General features: G+C 38.4%; 1 protein-coding gene across 10 annotated transcripts in view; it reads right to left on the bottom strand.

Annotated features, from left to right (window-relative positions):
* ERC1 (ELKS/RAB6-interacting/CAST family member 1) overlaps positions 1-20621 on the bottom strand; it is a 274434-nt gene that overhangs the window by 181511 nt on the left and 72302 nt on the right. For 8 of the 10 annotated variants that reach the window (XM_084206748.1, XM_084206754.1, XM_084206752.1 and 5 more), the window contains exons 5-8: positions 19693-19848; positions 17673-17765; positions 14981-15148; positions 8233-8400 (exon numbers count right to left, since the gene is read on the bottom strand). In XM_084206748.1, coding sequence (XP_084062874.1) covers positions 8233-8400; positions 14981-15148; positions 17673-17765; positions 19693-19848 — 585 coding nt within the window. The remainder of the gene's footprint in view (positions 1-8232; positions 8401-14980; positions 15149-17672; positions 17766-19692; positions 19849-20621) is intronic. The other 2 variants (XM_084206751.1, XM_084206753.1) reach the window with 1 other exon arrangement.

The raw sequence follows: 20621 nt of genomic DNA, 5'->3' as shown, positions 1-20621 counted from the left end.
CTCTGCTGACTCTACTCCATGCTGACCAGTTTTCTTATCCTTTCAGTGTAATCACAGATTTAAAAGCTGTTAATACACTTGTGCCTTAGGACAGTCCTAAAAAATGTGCAAATTTGTGCAGAGACCCAGCTTTGAGGACTGTTTAGCATAGAGGGTTCAAAATTCACTCCTGAATCCAGGAAACTATTGGCTTAAACTGACAAATTACTCCTTCCCTGTTCTAGTGCAGATCCCTAAGCTGACTAACACAATCACTAATGTCTGTTCCAGACACAGCTCAGACAAAACTCCCAGGGGCAGAAAACGCCTGGTGACCAAAGAGCTGGAAATTGTGAAGCCTCACAACCCAGAGAGCAGTGAAAAGCCATGGGAGGAAAACTGATGTAAGCAACCTCAAAAGTGGCACATGCCCTTGCTTTTCCTGCCTCTTCAATCCTGGGGAAGTTTGTGTTTGTCTTGCACAACAGTGAATGCACCAACAAAGCTCATTAGCTTTATCTTGCCAGAAAAACTACACTTAACTCATAATGAAGGCAAGGGGCCCCAGAGCTGGCTGTCTTCCCAGATCCCTCTAAGAAACCAGAATTACCTATGAGTAATGCCCTGTCTTGCCAATCAAGAGGTTATCTCTTGAAGAAGGACATAATATTAAAGTGACTTCTCCTCTTTGAGGGTTACTAGAAAAGTTCCTTCCATATATATGACAGATATGTCAAATTTGCTGAGTTGTGGTTTCAGATAATACCAGAAACCGCAGTTGAGTTTTCTTGTAACTGAGCTGCTGCTATCAATCTTGTGTGACACTGTTAGAGCAGTGTGCATCAGTTTAAAACCCTTCCTCACCTGCAACATGTGAACCACCTCATTAACCAACCTCATTAACCTCACAGGCCTGCTTGCTTTCTTTGTGTGAGCCTACTTATCTACAAGGGTTACTTCAGAAAAAAAAAACCAATCAAGCACTTTAGTAAAGTAACAGGCAAGATTCTTTAATAACATCAATATAACTGGAGAGAGTATTCCTTACACACAGAGCAACATTTGATTTTTTAAAAATAATATTAGCATACATCTGGCAATATAAGCACGTATGCTACATATGACCCAGATGTTTTTATTTTTACTGTGGCACCACAAAATGCTCAACAAAAAAAGTAATAGAAAAATAAAGAAGCATGTTCTCCACTTAAAAATTCTAAATTATAACCTAGGCAGGCACAAAACCTTATTTTGAATCCAGTAGGTTTGTCTGCCATAGATGCTCTACAGTAGCACTAAAAATTACTGTAAGAGCATAAATAGTATATTCCTTGGCTAAGTCCCTGGAGAACACACTGCCACCTCTACCAGCACCTGCAAACTGTCATCTGCCATGGAAAATGCTGTCTCAAGCTAAGCTTGTGGACCTTTTAGCATCCATATTCCATTCAGAAAAATGTATGTTATTAAGTGGCTCAAAGGAATCAAAGATACCAAATCTTTGGAATGTTCCTGAAGCTGCTGTAACAAACTCTGTATGGTAATAAGCCACCTTTAAAACTGAACTAGCAAGGAGTTTAAAAGTGATATGAAGAAACTGTGCTATTCTCCTGCCCTAATATCATCTTATTAGTTGTACATTCATGGAAGGAAAAAAACAAAAACAAATCCCACAACACACCATGTCACCTGAGCTGGGATGCAATTATTCTGAAAGGTCTTAATGGAATGTCAGAGAACTGGAAAGTCAAAATGGAGGGGTAAGAATCCTACTCTGAAAGTGGTCATGGCTCACTGTGAAATGAAAATAAATTCTGTGTTGTGTCCTAATTTTCCATTTGGAAGTTAAACAACTAATCTACCTGGATGTCAGGAATAAAAAAAAATCTCACAGGAAAATTTTGCTGAATTTGAACTTACATAATGAAGCCTCTTCAGTCTTCTTGGGTACTTTCATTGCTACCACAAGTAGTATTTTGAGAGAGGTGATAGATTAAAAGCCTGTCTAATTTTTCCTATTATTCTTCTAACTGAAGATATTACTATTGACATTATGAATGTCAATAAAAATCCCACCCCCATGGTAAAGCAATTCTAAAAGTATACTGGTGAAAAGAGAAGCTACTGTAGCATCTTGGACACAAAGGGTAACCAATAAGCCAGAATAGCTTCTAGAAATTTCTAAAAGGCACAAATTTCAATTTTGTCATGTTCATTGGTCGTTAGCAAGCCTGTAACAGAAAGGTCTGAATGCAAAGAAAAAGCAGCAGAAGAGGTCTGATATCCCTTCAGGGACACAGAGACACAAGTTCCCATGGCCCTCCAGGACACATCTCTGAGGTCACATCTGTCAGATTTAATAAAGAAGCTGACACAAACCCTGTGGGGATGTTTGGTCTTTTTTGTGGCATTTGAAATCTCAGAACTGTGTTTAGAACCAGTTCAGTGGCATGACCTGAGACCTGGAGTAAAAAGAGCAGAAGTACAGCTCTGACAGAGACCTACAGGAATACTCCTGTGATTGGGCTGGAAAGACCCCCGAGTTCCTGAAGAAACAAGAACTATTTCATCAACTCTAGCTGAGCAGAAAGTGCAGCACATCCACCTTGCCCTCCCAGCAGAATCTGGGCTGATGAGCTGAGCCCTGTATGCTCCTCCTCCTTAAATGCCATGATTCAAGCACATTAAAAGCAGAGGATAAGTGTGGAAACAAAAAACCAGGTTTCATTTTCTCACAGTAGACTTGTAAGACTTTTCAAGGAGTTGTAGAAATAATAACTTGTTAGTATAAACAACCTGCAAGTAGTGTTTTCTTACTCTGTTTTTCTGTTCTTCTTAAAGGCTGTTTGTAAGAAAGAAAGGAAAAAAGATGTTTTTGTTAGTTAACCAATCAAGTAGAACGTGTCGAATCTGTCTATGAAAGAGAGAATTTTTTGTATTAAACACACTTCTCCTATGAACCAGCCTTCAAGTGAATTTGTATCATTTCTAACTCAAGAGCAACAGGGAAGCTTGTCCACAGGAGTGTTACAGAGGCAAAAAACCATCCTCTCTGAAACAAGAGGGCACACACACACACACCCACTTTGTAAACACATGTGCAGCCCATCTTTGCTGGGCCAGTCTTTGCCCTTTCTGCTGAGTTATTCTCTGCACAGTTCACACAGATAGAGACAGACACACTGCAAGTATGACCAAGCCATTGCCTACAGTGTGGACACTGTGAGACTTTCAAGCACTAAATGCTGAGAGAGCTGAAAGGCATGCCTCAAAGTCCAGCCTGGATTTTATGAATTCTTAGAAAACCATATATTCATCAGTTTGGTTGGCAAGTTCAAGGTCACACCTTGGATGAAACTACCATAAACTGAATTAGATCTTTGAAAATGCAGTTCCTTCTCTGAGCTCTCTCATCTCCTCAGGGTTGTGGGAGAGGAGCTATCTGAGAAGGTAAACCTACTTCAGAGATGAGGGAATAGAAAGAAAATAAACTTTAAAGTACAAACACTGCACTTCAAAGTTAGGAACACTAAACCAACTATGAGCACCACTGATTTTAAACAACTGACTTACACGTTTTGTTTGCTGCCCCTCTCTCCTTCCACACAGTATTTCTAATCATTAAGCATAAAATGTTTATTCTAATTTCTAAGTTTTCTGGGAAGCAGAGGACATTAATAATCTGTGGAGAAAGGAAATGCTTCCTATGCAAAAGTGCAGGAGCATTTGAAACCTTCCCAAATTCTGGCTAAACAAGTCAGCACAGGCACCAAAGAAAAAAAATCTGTGTTCTTCTTTTCTCACAGGTCAATTATCACACAGAGCATGGGAAGCTGCCAAAAACACTATGTTCAGACACTAAAACTTGCATTTTATTTGCCTGCATCTGCACTGCACAAAGACCCTCCTCTCCAAGACAAAACATGGCCTACCCCCAAAGCAAGAGGTGATTGATTCCCTGTTGGTTTTTTTTTTCTTTCAGTGTATTATTACTTATCTTTTGTCCCAAATGCCATTTCTCTAAAATGCTTTGACTGCAATATATTGATTTTTTTTTCTCCTTTCTTTTCATCCTTGTTTACCAGCACAGATAGACAGAGACAGCAAAAGGAGTAATGAAGCACCATTTAATGTTTTTCAGGTTCAGATTTCAAATTTGCTCAGCATGGTCCCTATTTTATTTTCAAAGATGCTCTCCCCTGACCTTGAGTTCTAACAACTTAAAATGAGATTTTATGCAAGATCCATTTTAAATTAAATGAGAAAAAAATAATCCCGAAGTTCTATAAAACTAAGTTTTTGTATTAAATTTTCAGACATAAAGCCAAAGTTTCCAAATTTCTAGCACATGCCCTACTTCTTTTGTCTAAAATGAAGGTGCTATCAAGCAGCATCACTGTATGAGCTTAGAACTGGAAAGACTCCAGGTTTTAAATTTGAAGCATGTGGTTTCCTCAGCAACCCAGAAAATGTATTTTGGTGCCTACTGGGTATCAGTGATGATGCCAATTGTCATGTTAATTTTTCAGATTTTTGCTGTTCATAATCTTCTTCTGTGTCTTTTAACCGATCTCAGTAATCAGCCAGTAAACTTCCATTACTTTCTTCACCTTGATTTTTGGATGACTAAAAAGTATACTTTACAGCTCACCAGCTTTAACCAGTACTACAAAAATAATGGTTCATAAAGCAAAACAAGAGGTGGCCTGTGTCAATGAATGCAGAAACCCAAAAAAAAGGTGCACTTTAAATAATTTTTTGTTTCAACAGCAACAATTTAGGATAGCAAAGTTTTAGGCACCATGCCAAACAATTCCTTGTCAGTGTCACCAGAAAATGTGATTGCACATCTAAAACAGTCACAGAAAATTAAAAAATCATGAGGTCCCAATACCCATTCAACTAGGCTACATTCTAATACAGGCAGTCTAAATTTCAAAAGAAGTAAGCAACTCTTCTTAAATGCCCAACTTATGCAAGTAATTAATTTTTAATAAATTCTGTTATTTTCAGATCTTTATCACTTTAGCTTTTGCTGCAAATTTTGTACCTAGCATTAAAAAATATTAGTGTGCAAAATTTAGTTGATTAGAATACAACTTCAAAAATATCTAACTTCAAAAATGTCAGAGCACATACTGAAGGAAGAATGAAAACTTGGTGAAAACTGATTGAATAGTATCTACTAATCCAATTCTTGAACTGGTTAAATTTCTTCAACTTGCCACATCTTTACCCTGTTTCTTCTCAGAACTGCTGCTTCCAAATTATTTCCTATTATTTCCTACCTATTATTTCCATACAAAAATACTAATTAATGCTATGCAAGAAAAGCACTTTTTGTACCATGTGCCTTTCATGATCTTCCACTCTATTTAGTTAAAATGCCTGAGTACCATTTAAACCATGTCAATAAACTTAAACCAAACATTTATCAGATAACTAAGCCAGCAAGAGGAAAACTCAGACAAACTGCTATCTACAATATCTATGAGCTATGAAGATACTTTAAACCAGACCTTCAGATCTTCAACTAGAATATAATACAAAAACCTGATTTGTTGAACACACCAGTTTGTAACCAGAGGGAGGAATAAAAAGATTATTTTGCATGGAGGTAAAAGTTTAAAGATTGCCTTTTTTTTCTTTCTATGGCAATAAAATGCTGAACTGTCCTGGAAGATCTAAAAGATAGCACTTGGATCATGCAGAAAACAAGATGTGCACTTTAATAAGATGCACTCTAGAAATGCAAAACCAGAAAAAACAAATCACAGTTTACAAGGATTAAGAGAAAAATATTTACATGACAGGAGCCACAGGCTTCTGAGTTTCCAGGCAGAGGGCAGAGATAGCAATCTGTGCAGTCAAAAAAGGACAGCCATATATACCTGATAAAAACGAGGCTTCATAATTTTTCCCTAGCACCTGAAACAGATTTTATGCAGGTTCTCAAAACTTCCACAATAATACATATTAAAAAACCAGACAAGTCCTTCCTTAGGTATTTTCTCAAGTTTTGCTTTTCTGTGGAAAAAATGTTAAAGAGAACACGAAAATGCAAATCCCTGTCTATAGAAAATCCCCCACCTAGTCTTCAATTGCAGGAATGGACAAGTAATTAAAAATCTGAGTTAAAGACATCAATCCTTGAACTTCAAAGGCCTTAACTTCCATTTTTTTTACCCCAGGCTACACAAAAACCAAAAAGGAATTCCATATCGCACCACAAACCTCAGATAAAAGAATTGTCACCTGGATTCTCCACAAGAATATTCTAGGTTAGCGAGTTACACTTTGAATTTACAACTCTCACAATTTAACTGTTGGTGTTAAAGAAAATGCCTCCAGCAACTTCAAGGCTAAAGCAAATTCAAATCTCTACATGTGATTCTAGTTAGCAGCAGGAAATAGACATTTTTCTACAGATAGGTTTAAGTATTTTTTTACAGAAAAGGTGAGGATGCTCCATCCCTGGAAGCATTCAGTGTCTGGCTGGACAGGGCTTGGAGCACCCTGGTCTAGTGGAAGGCATCCCTGCCCATGGCAGGGGGAACTGGACCTGGATGCTCTCTAAAGTCCATTTCAGCTCAAAGCATTTTATGGTGCTTTGTTTCAGTGGGTTTTGTTTTGTTCTTGTTTAAGAAGTTCATGAACAGGTTTACAGAACATCACAAATGGCAGTGTTATCCTCAGTGGAGCAATCCAAGAGAACAGGACCTCAAAGCTTTCACTCCTAAAAGCCTGGGTCCTTTCTTCCCAACCTGAAAAGACCAGGTACTTTCACTTGAAAGCAGCAGGGAACAGTCCTGAAAAAACAGGTCAGATGCATGAAGACACAAAATGAAACTGTTTCAATATGGATTACAGTGGTCTCAGCAAGTATTAAAAAAAAAGAACCTTTAGAGCTGCCTATAAATGATCTAATGAAAGATCATTCTCAAGTGTCAAGTAGAGCAAAAAACTGTGTGAAAAAGCAGTGTAAGAGTGAATGGAAATAAAACAACCTCAGTGACATTTAACATTTACACAAATGTCAGACTCCCCACCCCTTGGTTAAACATTCAGCTGGGATCTCAATCTGTGTCTGGAGGGTGCATGACCAGTTTTGTAAAACAAAAAGAAACACAGCACAAAAATCAGAAATCTGTGTTTCTAAAAAGATGAACAGTCAAAAAAAATGAGACTGTGAAGACTGGGAATTAGGGTTCTGCTCCAGAATTATTAATCACTTATTTATGGCTGAAGTCCATGCCTGAATTTCCATTCCTGCATGACATTTGCTGTAACAGAACTGAACATGACCTAAACCCTCCTGATTTATGGTTATAGACAAGAAGAAAAGGCATTGGCCAGGCATCAAAAATTAATCAATATTCTGAACTATTAATATCACAAGAATTCCACAGAATTGTTTAAAGGTCTAGGAAAAAAAAAACAGAACAAAAACCCCCACATCCTCAGCCAGAGCTCCAAGAACAGCTTCTCTAAAGATAAAAAAAATGTTCTTCAAATTAAAATTTATTGCAGTAGATGCATTTCTCTCTTTTTACCTCGTGTAGAGGAAAACTGGGATATCCTGTGTGCGCAATTTGCCACCAATCATCCATAATGACATCCCCTGCCCTAGGGCTCAATGCCCTTTGGGATGCCTCTCTAATTTGTCTGACACAGTCTACATGTTTTTTTACCCAGACCTCACCCAGTTCACTGATAAGGTCTATATTTTCTTATCTAAAAAGACATGAAGGATAGTCTGATTATCCTATTCTAGCACTTCCCAAGAGATATTAAGTATGATAATACAGCATTTCTAACAAAAGTTATACAAAATTCTTTACAAACTTTCCAGGTCAGTTAGAGAAATCACCCTAATTTCTTCTACTGATCCAACCTCTCATTCATTCAGCACATACTGAAGTCATGATAAACCTGTGCTTGAAATGAGTGTAGTTTTGGTAAGGTGCTGGGTGGGAAAGGATTGATTTTCCAGATGATGTGTCCTTATAAAAATGCCTCAGCCACTGGTAATACTGAAATGGAAGCAGAAGCAGCACGTGCAATCACAGCAAGGCAAAAACCTCTGTTTTGAATTCCAAACTTGAACAAATTCCTCCTTTATCATATTCCCACTACAGCAATGGACTGGAACATGAATCTCCAGAATGTACATTCCAGCTCAGACTTCTTGACAGCCTTGGAAATTGAGATGCATCAGAGGTGTTTATCTGACTTGGAGCTCTCCCATCTTACCTTCTTCTGGAGAACATTGACTTTGCGTTCCTTCACCTCCAGCATGTCCTTCAGGTCATGGATCTCTCCTGCTTGAGTCCCCTTCTCCTCTGCCATCTCCTGGATCTGCTTTGTCTTCTTGTTCAGCATGGTCTCCTTCTCCTCCAGACGTAACCGCAGCGCGTCCACCTGCGTTCAGAAACGCAGAACAAGCTTTGTTCAGCACATGGAGAGAAACTTCAGGGAAGTTAAACTACACTTCCACAGGGGAAATATTACCAATATATTCAGAAACCAAACACCCCTTTCTTTCATAATTTAACACATACAACTGGGATAAAACAGTTATCATAAGTGACAGGAGACTAAATATTAAAAATAATCACCTATCTTATTCCCAACAATATGCAAAACCCCAAATCATACTTCTCACATAACTCAGGCTTGTATCACACAATGCTAATTTTTTTGTCCTCAAAGTAGAAGCCAGCACAATGTGTTGTGGAGTTCTCTCACACAAATAAACTGACCCCTTTATTTGGAACATTACTAATAATCAGAGAATAAACACAGACTCCTCATACCAGACAGTCACTTTATATTCTAGGTTTTGATCACAGTAGTAGCTGAGCCTGAGGGTAATGAAAGCAGAGCTCTTTGCAGCCATTGCAGATCACAACTGGAAAGAGGTTACCTCAGGATGGCTAAGAGTATTTTGGCTTAAAAAGCAAAGTAATTGTTTAAAAATAACATGTTTTTCACAGCATGCAGTTTTATATTAAAGGTAAAATTGAACAAATGACACAGTACAGGATATTGTGGGTGCAATTTGGACACACAAACACACTTAGAGCTCCCAGGACCTGAGTGAATTTAGAAACACACTCTGGGAACTCTGTGGTGACCTCAAACTTCAAAACTCCGTGTTGAGCATCTTTTGCTTTTCCTTCTGCATTTCTCTTCCATATGTGAAACAGAGCTCAGAAGACAAAGGAAATGGGAGAAGGAATCAGAGCTACCTGAATATAAATTCACTGAGAAGAGTAAGGTCACCACAGAGCACAGGCTAATCTCAAAGGCTATTGTGGAACACGAAATCCAACACCACCAACCCGCTCACGATACCCAAAGAAACCCACTGACCCCTATCCACTCAGCATTCACACAGAGCTCAAATCTGCCAGCTTGGCTGCTAATCTTATTTGACAGTATCAGATTTGGTTCCTGTTAGCTGAATCCATTACAGGACATCAATCACACAGAGTAAACAGGCTGATCAATTAATTTCTTGGTCCTTCTGCACAGCACAGACTAGCAGACACATGAAGTGAAAGGATGACAACCACTGGGCAACCCTAGCTGGGGTAAGAATTTAGGAATTTACTCTGTTTATGGTATTTTGTGCAACATTAATTTTAATATATTATTCTAATTCCATTTTATTTTGAGTTGCTAAAAGTTGTCTCTGAGGCTCTGCATTTCCAGTGCTCCACCCACAAAACCCTTTGGTGCTTTGTCTGCCTCCTTTCACACAGAGCAGTAAGCACTTTCCCTCTTTCCAAGGAAAAGAGCTGCCCTGCTCTCCCCATCAGCACTGCAATCCCACTGCCACCTCTGTGTCTGGAGCCTTCTCACTTACACATACTTTATTAAAACCACATCCCTGACTTCTCACCCAGCCAGTGGGGCATACAGTGGGATCTGCAGGGATATTAGAGTACCAGGTCTTAGCCAAATATGATTTATAGGATGGGATAGTGTTTGCAATAAAAGGTTTAGCAGGTGGATCATGCTTTGTCTTTTTCTAATTCTGTAAATTGATTAGGTATGTTCTTCCCTAGGAATCTTTGATATTAAAGCTAAGAGTCATTTTCATTAATTCAAGGGAAACAGAAAATCTCCCTCACAAGAACTCTCAACAGTTGTGCTGCAAAATATTTGAGACAGTCCAGATGTCTACAGCACAGCAGTAAGTGAAAGGAGAACATCTGCAAATAGAAATTTATCCACAGAATGCTTTCTATTTTCTGATTGATTATTCTCTTTGAACTCTATATTAGCTTATGGTTTGGGGTAAATTGCATTCCTGGTTTTATTTGTGTGAGGTCTTTGCCTAGGAAACCATAGAAAACACTTTCAAAAGTATTTTCAAAGGCTGGCAGGACACACAATCATCACCTTAGCACTATTCCTGGCAGAACACTGCACTTGTTTATCCATGTCAGCTCAGTTTATGCATGGCATCCTCCCACAGTGACAAGAATTGAGGTTTGTGGGAGACAGATGATGCCAACTCCAACAGAGTCAGCTCAGGATTTTCTCAGTACACGGAAACAATCAGGCAAACACTACTGAGGTGCTGACACCCCTTCTCCTGAGTTCTGTTGGATGGTTTTGTCTTAACCCTGTGTCAACCCAGCTGCTCTCCCAGTAATGGATTGCCATGTCTTTAATTATGCATGGCAGGTAAAACCCCAGAGTGCAGCTCAGGCCAGTCCTTCCTGTCACAAGGGGCTCACTCACCTGCCCTGCCTGCAGCACCCAACTGCTCACCAAGCTTTAGCAGAACAAGCACACCTTTAACCCTCCCAGGTACAGACAGCTCTCTTCCCGTGGATACCACACACAAGACTTAAATTTCTTCACTCTGAGGATGATATATGAAAAACTGTGCTGGGAACCACTGATTTGTCTTCACAGAGTTTTCCAACAGCTGTAAATAACACTCTCTGTCTCTGTTCTTAATGTGTCTAGCCATATATTAAACATGTAGAAGTCCAAATTTCTAAGAAAAATTCATCCATTAGTAGCTCCAATTACTACCAGAATAAGCACAATAAATGAAATTATATTTAATATAAACCTCATCTTAAGCCTTTTTCAGAATCTTGAATTCTGTAATAACAGTCTTAGCTTTCAGAGTATTTCCAAATTACAGGGAAATCATTTACATTTTCAGAAATCCACAGTGAGTTTCAGACCTCACTGTGTTTCTCACTGTGCTCCTGAGTTTCAGGAGCTTGCATTAATAGGACTGAGATTGAAAACAAGGGGGGTTTTTCTGAATTTTATCACCATCTCCACTGTACAGTGACAAGCAGGTTATTCCAACCCTGGTGATTCCCATTTGGGTTTAAGAAGATGTCAGTGATGCCTAGAATAAACAGCACACTCACTTTTCCTGAGTGATTCTTCACATCTACCTGATAACTCTTCCAACCATGGCTGAACCATAATTTAGATCAGTGAACCAAACCATACTTCACTCAGTGGTATCAGAAGGTACAACCTACCCTGTATTATATCCAACCCCAATTGCTCTCTAACTGCAAAATTCTAAAGTTTAATTCTCTGTGGGTGTGACTACAGTAGAGGAAGCAGAAGGAACAGGTGGAATACCAATTCTGAAATGTGTATTCCAGAGCCTGCAAAGGTTTCTAACAGGAGCCAGCCACTTTTTAAAGCAGATGATGAAGTAACTCTATACTCTGTCAGCATTCAGAAAAGATCATTGAGAAATGCACAGAGACATGAAATTAAAATGGCTATGTGAGGTGAGAGTTGCTTTTTACCTACTGTAGCTACTGTTAAGTGAAGTCTCCAAGTATGAGTACATTTTTTAAAGGATCAGTTTTGTGACGTTCCATTACTAACTGGCAAACATATATAAATCCAAACATATATAAACCCAAAGAGTTAAGCCTTTTTACTGATAGCAGTCTGTAATTAAGACTTTAAAGCTACGTTTATTGACTGATTTGAATGCAGTGCTACCACAAGACTTCATTTAATTTCCTATTTTTGACACTGATTTTTCTTTTTACCTAGATCAGAGTTGACTCTTCACCTCCTTATACCAATTGCAGCATATCCAGGATGGTCTGTAGATAAGAGGTGAATTCTTCATGAACATTTAGCTCCCAGTTTTCCAGAGAACTTACATTACACAACGATGCCACAGAGCAGAGGTGCACACGCCTGGCTTTGTGCAGAGGGTGCTGAGCTCCTGCCAGGGTTGCAAACTCATTGCAGGACAGATGTGCTGCTCCCAAGGTCTGCTTGGGTCAGAAGGTAGTTCAACTGCTCTTCCACAAGCTCTAGCACAGGACATGAAACACCTGAACACAGTGAAGTCAGTTCTGTGAGCTCACCTGAGTGTTTGCAGGTGCCAGCACTGGGTGTTCAGGTAGCTGCTGCTGCTGCTAAGAGTTGTGAGAAACACCCAGCTCCCATTTGGACATTTCTCACTAAATATAATCCACTCATCTGTCTCTGACTTGGCAGAATCTACTGCAGTTTCAAAATGCCAGTATAAGCCCCAATAAAGAAAAATCCTCAGAAAATTTTATGTTCTAATGAGACATTCAAAGCAAATAAAAACCTCCACATGATTAGATTCATTTTTCTACTGAGTATTAATCTGAATTTACCATAGGAACAGACCAATTACAGAACCATGCCAGCTTGGGCAGTATACAAAAATAAAGGAGAACATTCTCACTGGTTAATGCAACTTCCCACTGAAGCCACAGAACCTCTGGCACTGATCTAAGCTGAAGGGCTCACTGGGTGAAAACTTTATATGGATAAAGCCTTAATTCCAGCATAAATACTGACTTATTTTTTGCTTTGTTTACAAAGTGACTCTACAATTTTAGAGCTATTTTTAAAGGTTTCTACACCAATTGAAAAGTTAACCACAATATCCTCTCCACCCAATAGCCCTCAAGATAAACACCCCACAAACAGCTCACTGCTCTTTGTAGTTCTAGTGTGGCAGGTGGCAAATCCATTTTTGAGATGTTACATCAACACCTTTTCCTCACCTGTGAGCAGGTTCTTTAAGAGAAGACTAAATAAGAGGTAGAGGCTTGCAGAGGTATATCATCTTCTTTTAACATATTTATTTAAATCTGATTTTAAGAAAAGTGATCCCATATGAAGATGTCTGACAATGTATGTCAGAAACTGCAGCTCTCTTCCTCATCACAACTCTCTCTAGGTGTCTTGAGAGAAGCTAATTGTGTTTTAGCACTGACCAGTGCTGTCAAAAAGTGAGGCCAAGCAGGGTCTCACATTCCTACCTCATTCCCAAAGAAAACCATTGCATGGAAAGATATTCTTTCCTTTAAAAAAACCAAATGATCACAGGATGCAGTGACAAACATCTCAACACTGCATGTTCTCAGCATGTTTCAATCCTATACTAAAGATGATCACCTGTGAACACAGAAAAAAGGTAACTGTGTGATAATTTAATTGTTGAGCTTTCTGACAAAAACTCCAACAAGGGTGAAAAAGATGAGATTATCTTTCAAAAAGTATAAATATCTTATTGGAAGGAGGAATTCAGTTTGGTTTTGTGGTGCTACATGAGAATTTCATTTGGAAGCAGCCAATGAAGAACAAATATACTCAACGATTATTTAGTAATATTACAAGTTAGAGAGCAGAATAATTTTCTGCATTAAAGTACTTTGATCTTTAGGTAAAATAAAATAAAGATGTTTTGAATAATTGTCAAGAGTATCTATCAATGGCATAAAACCAAGTCTTCTTGGTTTTAAATACTCTGTTTCAATTCTGCACATTTTAATTGAATAAATATGTTTATCTACTGTAGCAGCTGAAAATATGACCCTCCACTGAAGTCTTTTAGCTTGTTAATAAAGTAAATTTGTTCAAGAACTTCAACTCTCATGGGTAGAAAAGTACTACTAATTATTACTTGGAAGTGAGAAATGTATTTCTAGTTCTATAGGTTTGTCACACACATGTAACATATCTATATTCTTTTCAATCACTGCAATGGATCAAAGCCTGCATTTTACCTTTGGAAATCTTTATTTACCTAACACCTGCTTTAATGATATTTTGAAATTTAAACATTTCTTTAAATAGACGTGTAGGTCTAATCTAATCTAGGGTACATTCATGAACTAGCAAAAAGGAATGAACAAAGTTCCCCAGATTTGGCTACAGGAAAGCTAAATTAGGGCAAAAAGTTCAGACCAATTCCCTTATGCTCTTATAATATGGAACCTTCTACCAATATCACCCACAAATTTCCTGCATGCCTTTTTCTCTGCTCCTTTGGCTTTGACTCTTAGCTGCAACAACACAAAATTTTTGATGCATCACTGCCATCTTTTGGACTTCCACTAACACTACAATTTTTCAAGCCAGGAACTGAAGTGCTGTCTGCACACAACATTTCATGCTTGCTCTTCAAGGATGCCCAGAAGCAACACATTTATGCTGCATTCATTATCTGTTTGATGTTCAGATATACACCTGGGTCTTATGCAATATGGGGATTTATTAAGCATTTTTCATCAAAACACCGTTTAGAAAAAATATTTTTCCTTTACCTTGGAATATGCATCATAAACCATGAAAGTCCATATTTTTGGTGTAAGCAGAGCAAGAGTTCCTGGAAATTCTGATAGTAATGGTGAAGCCTCTCCAGACTGTTTGCTATTGGAATCATCTCCCTTTTCCTTCTCTCCTCTAGCTACAAGGTCACTGCAAATAAATCCTCCCAGCTCAGACATTGCAACTTCTAATTTAGCCAAGCACTCACGCACACATATTTGTCTTTAGATCAATTCCCTGGCCTAGAGAACCCAACATATAATCAAAGACACAAAGTGCTCAGAACAAGCAGCACTGGATGGCTGTGGGGTTGTACAGCCTAGGAACAGAAGAGATCATGCCTTTTCTCTCTTTCTCTGTGCACACTCAGCAAGTACAGAATTACCCACTTCACCTCTGTCTGCAGGATGGCAGCTCTTTGCTCTTTAGCTGTAAGAGACTCTTTGAGAACCTCAATGTGCTGCTTGCTGTCAGAGAACTGATTGGTGAGGGTCTCCAGCTTGGTCTGCAGGGCCAGCAGCTCGGTGTCCTTGCGTGACAGCTCCTGTTTCACCTGGCCAATCTGCAAAACACAGAAAGGATGGGCAAAGGGAGAAATCATTTATGCCTTCCTTACAAAATTCACCATCAACCAACAGTATGATACTCTGAAATTATCCCACAAAACTATGAAGCCTTCAGTTATCTTGAGTGAAAGGCTGGCAAAAATTTGTGTCATGAGCAAAGAATACAAGGAGAAAGAGAGGGGAGCAATGTCATCAGTTTTTCAAGGGAGGTTCTTTTTAATAGTGGCAGTCTGTTGTTATTCATCTTCCAAAAGACTGACCAAACCCAGACAGGTAACAGGGATAAGGTTTTAATGAAGATGAAGCAGAACTGTAATGACAAAGCACCCCTAGCCTGTAATACCAGAGTAGATGAGACACCCGCAGGGCTCTCAGCAGCACAACATTTGCTTTGAAATGTCAAATCAGTAAGTTGCCCTCCAGCTCCTCACCTATCAATCCAGCCTCATGCTTACAGGGGATGGGAAGACACCTTTACTTTTCCCACTGTTTACAAAAGCAGCATTCTATTCTATGAAACACACTTTAGTTTGTGGAAGCTTCTAAAAGCAGATGCAAATATTCATTAAAACAACATGAAAACTCTTTGTGGAATTGCATTTTGTTGAGAGCGATTTCCTTAATTTAATGTAGTGAATTAGATCAGTACAAAAATGAAAATTTATTTTAACAAATGTATGTTGGATTGTTATTAAGAAAAAAAAACAGTGAATGTTAAAAAAAAAAAAAACAAAAGCAATGATATTATCTAAAATCTTATTTAGAGCAAAATCTAATTTAAATGCAATCCTCACTCAGGACAATTTTTACTAAGTCTCAGAGAAAAAATTAATAAAAGATGACAGAGAAGTCCAAATGTAGTTTTAAGTCCAAGTTTGTAACCAACTTGCTGGTTTGCCTCCTATCTCACAGAATAGTAATATTTTACTGCTACAAATTATGTAGCACAGGTGGATGTATTTCTAAAAACTTAAGTCTTTGTTAACTTGAATAATTCTGTTTGTGACATAAAAAATTCCTTAGCCTCAAAAGCACATTGTCCAGTGCTTCAAAACAGAAATTAAAGGACATCACAAGATAAAAAAAAATTGTCCAAATCCCTGTCCATGTTTGGAAACACTGCACATGAAAAAAATAATAGTATAGTTTATAGGGTTTTTTTAAGTTTTTGATTAGAATATATGCACATATTTGTAGAAATAACTGAGGAAAAAAAATCTTGGGTAGGAGCACTTTTATATTGACAACACTGTTTCAATAAAGGGCAATTAAAGGAAGAAAAATCTTTACCAAAGAGTATTAAAAATAGTATCAAAATATGTAACCCAGGACTCCTGTGTTCCAGTGTGAAACAGTGGGCATGAGGGAATGGGGAAGAAGGAGGACATGCATCTCAAAAAACTTCTCAAACTCATTTTATTAAATGGAACACTGAGAAGGTACATAAGAATTTATAGAAATGCTCAATAGTTTGTTGTTCACTTAATTCAAACCTGCTAGGTTGGTTTTCTCGTATTTTACTAAAAGCAAATGTGCCCATGGGATGATTCTGCCCCTATTTCAATTCACCACAGAGGTATTGATGTCAGCTGCACTATGTCTGCTGTCAGCCACCAGTGGCACAATACTGCCAGGCACAGAACAACTGCTGCAAAGAGCTGAATTATTTACTGGTTATCTTTTCTAGAGTATCTAAATAAAAAAGCCTCCTTAAAAAATCTCAGATGACACAAACTTTTTCAATTAGTAAGGAGATGAATCAGAGTAAAACTTTCTCAAAAAGACAGATTGTTTTTGGGCACATCTCAGAAGAGATGTTTACCACATTTCATTAGGTGAAGATTCCCAAGCAGCACTGTGAGATTCTTGTCCCCAGACAAGATTCTTGTCTTCCATTTCAGAGCTGCAAGCCCACCCTGCCAATGTGCCAAAGCTCTTTAGTAAGAATGCAGCACACACCATCCACATTTGCAAGGGAATTAAAAACAGCATCAAGTGCTCACATCTCTCTTCTTGATGAGAAACCATATTCACTCTTTTGAGTGAAACTCCGACTCCACAGCAAAGGAATAACCTAAATTCATGCTGCTAAAATTGAGCAATCAGTTTTAAAAGCGTTCAGCATCCAGATTTCATTATTTTTTTGTGAAACAATGTTAAGAGGGTTCAACACAAATTTTCAAATTAGTTTTTTTGACTAGGAAAAGGAAATATCTTTGAAAGTCTGTCCCCAAAATGGGTGCTGAATGCTTTTGAAAATCTGCTTCAGTAGAGAAGAGTAGGTTATTGCTCAAACAGCTCATACCATTAAAAAACAGCAATAAAACAAATACAGATGTTCAGCTGGAGAGTGATGTTATTTATGGACACCAAAACCATGTGAACAAAAAGGTAGCTACAAGGCTGAGCAGGCTGTTAGTTCTACTTGTTATATCAAGCCATGAAGGAGGTAAGAGAAGAAAGCCAGAAGAGCTAGCAAGCCCCAGTGAATGGCCACTGCACACAAAAGAGAGATCTTACTGCAGAGACCTCGGTCTGGAGACCAGCCACTCTTTTTTTCAGGTCCTCCCCTTGAGCCTCTTTGGCACTTAGCTCTTCCTTCAGTTGCTCTACCTGTCACGACATTGTTATGCTTTAAATATTTATTATTTGTCAGCTTCTAGCCAGCCTGTTTCAGTCCAACTGACTGAAAGTGACAAAGAACTGAACAGAAGGATCAACACTGGTCACTCATTTTCTCTTCCATTCTTCAGTAAGTCCTCTCAAAAGTTTAATGTCCGTGTAATTTCATATAGGCTGCCTGACAAGAATTTGATTATGAAACAGAAGATATACATTTACATATGTTATGTTATGTTTACATATGTCAAGTATGTGGCACTTATCCCAAGGATTTTGAAACTGCAGTTCATAAAGAAATTATGACAGGAAAAAGGACACACTTCAGCTTAAGAGAAATAATGTTAATTGTCAAGCTACAGCCACAAATTACTTATACTATGCTGAAAAAATAAATTCTGGGAAATTACAGAACAAGGTAGGACAGCAAGATGTGAGAATTGGAGGTGGCCATGAGTCATGAGCAAACAGATACCAAAAAAAGGAACAAATTTTCTGCAGGAAAATAAGTGAGCAGACCAGGAGACAGAAGAGAAATCAGGCAGCTGAGCAGACTATAGATCCACAGAGGGAGAGGACAAGGGGCAATTGAAGAGTTGCTAGCAATGAAAGAAGGAAAGAAAGAAGAAAAGATGGAAGGAAGTGGAGCTCTAATGTCCTCCCCCATTCCTAATTTGAACAAGGTACCCTTCAGTTCCTAGAAGCAAGCCAGTGGGAAAAAGAGCAAAAGTAAGCACAGATGGGGTTATCTTGAGGTGTTTCAGTGAACTGGTGTGAGGCAGGAGGAAGGAACCCACACTCAGTACTCGTATCTACTTCAGCACAAGTAATGCTGCTTTCTCCAAGACACTTGAGCCAGCATTCTTTTTTTGACTAATAATTTCAAGGAGGACACATGCAGGGGCTAACAATTGTTCAGGACCCAGTAGAGTAATCTTCAGCCTCTGCTCCAGGGTTTGTACACTGCTTGAAGGGAATACATATCAGCTAACTGAGAATGGCAGGACTGTTCACAATATACTTAAATTTACTGCACAAGAGGGCCTGAAACTTCACTAAAAACTGTTAGGAGCCACTAAAAGATTGAGAAAAAGAATGGATTGACTTCTGCCTATAGACAATTCAACAGCCAGTGTCCATCTTTACACATGAAGACCAACATCTCTCACTGCTGTATTTGTCCTGTATTGCAAACAACAGAAATTAATGTCAGCACCACCCCTGTTGCAGACTCTGCTCTCATGCTGACTCCAATGCTGGAAGAAGAGTGTAATGGAAAGCCATTATTGTGACAGTCCACCCTCTTCTCAGCTTTTACATAATGGAAAGGCTAAACAGTTACACAACAACAGGTGCAAAAAGAAATATCCTTTTTTCAATGAACTACCTTTGGAAAAACATAGGACCAAATAAAACATGAACCAATAATGGATTAGCAAGGAAAAAGGAAAAAGGAAAAAGGAAAAAGGAAAAAGGAAAAAGGAAAAAGGAAAAAGGAAAAAGGAAAAAGGAAAAAGGAAAAAGGAAAAAGGAAAAAGGAAAAAGGAAAAAGGAAAAAGGAAAAAGGAAAAAGGAAAAAGGAAAAAGGAAAAAGGAAAAAGGAAAAAGGAAAAAGGAAAAAGGAAAAAGGAAAAAGGAAAAAGGAAAAAGGAAAAAGGAAAAATCAGGTGAGACATTAAAAAGAAAACTTGGGCCACTGATTTTACTGAAACACCATTATAATATTTTCCAATTGGAATTTAAAATTTTCTTACATATTTTTAAGTTATTTTAGTGGCTTCATGACATGTACTAAATCAATTCTGTTTCTCAGCATTTGACTGGGAACTCAGACCATCATTCCTAACTAAAGCATGCCCATTTCTCTCCTCTATTCCCCCAGCTCAGTTTCACACAGGGCTGCCTGTTGTTTTCCCAGTACCTTGTTTTTCATGAATTTGGAATGGCTGCGGTACACCTCCATCTGCTTCATCTCCTCCTCCCGCTCCTCTGTGCTCAGGGCTCCGTTGGACTTCAGCATCTGAATCTCCTCTTCCAAATCCCGCAGGCCACGCTCCATGGAAGAAATTTTTGAATCCTGAAAGTGATTAGAGGAGATGGGTGAAGACACAGTTAGGTGATTTTTGTTAACATGCCGTTGTAGCAAAACAAAAGGAGATACGTGTCCAGTAAATTACCTGCCCTTGAAATTTACTTAGGAAGTTCTTAGAGAAATCAGCGTTCAACTCTTTAAATATGAGAGCTCAGATACTCATTTTTAGTTTTTACCTTTCAAGGAAAGCAAGAGTATAGTACTGAAAGAAAACATGGTTCAGGGCAGAAACACCATGTAGGATGAAAAAAAGAAATAAATGAATAAATAAAGGAACATGAGGAAATGTTGCTTTTTCAGAGAGAAATTTAATTCTAAATTAATGGACAGCAAAATGTGACTGCAAGAATGGCAAGAAATTGGGTTTGTGCCACTAGTTAATTCAAGTGAGGTCATAAATGGGGAACAGCAAAGCACCATAAGCCAGGAAAACGTGCAACAATCCATTATTGACTGGATAAAGCAGTAAAGGATTCTGGCTCATATGTACAAGGTATAAAACATTTCAGTGGGTTAAAAATAGCCATGTGGAAAAACAAAGTCAATCTGTCATTACCCTCATACTTTTACAGGATGATCAGAGGCATTCATTCAGTGTACCTGGTTTACTGTTTCTTTAGAAGTCCTTTGTGTTAGGAACAGCCAGAACAGATTCACACAGCACACAGAGCTACATGCATCATCATGATCATGGATATGTAGTTAGGAACTATTATCTCTTAAAGCAGACTATTTTTTTCTTATTTCATTTCCCCAAA

This window comes from Fringilla coelebs (genome assembly GCF_963513975.1).
Source record: "Fringilla coelebs genome assembly, chromosome: 5".
In the NCBI taxonomy this organism is placed as follows: domain Eukaryota; kingdom Metazoa; phylum Chordata; class Aves; order Passeriformes; family Fringillidae; genus Fringilla; species Fringilla coelebs.
The sequence above is the reverse complement of the archived record's forward strand: the minus strand, read 5'-3'. Positions and strand labels throughout refer to the sequence as shown.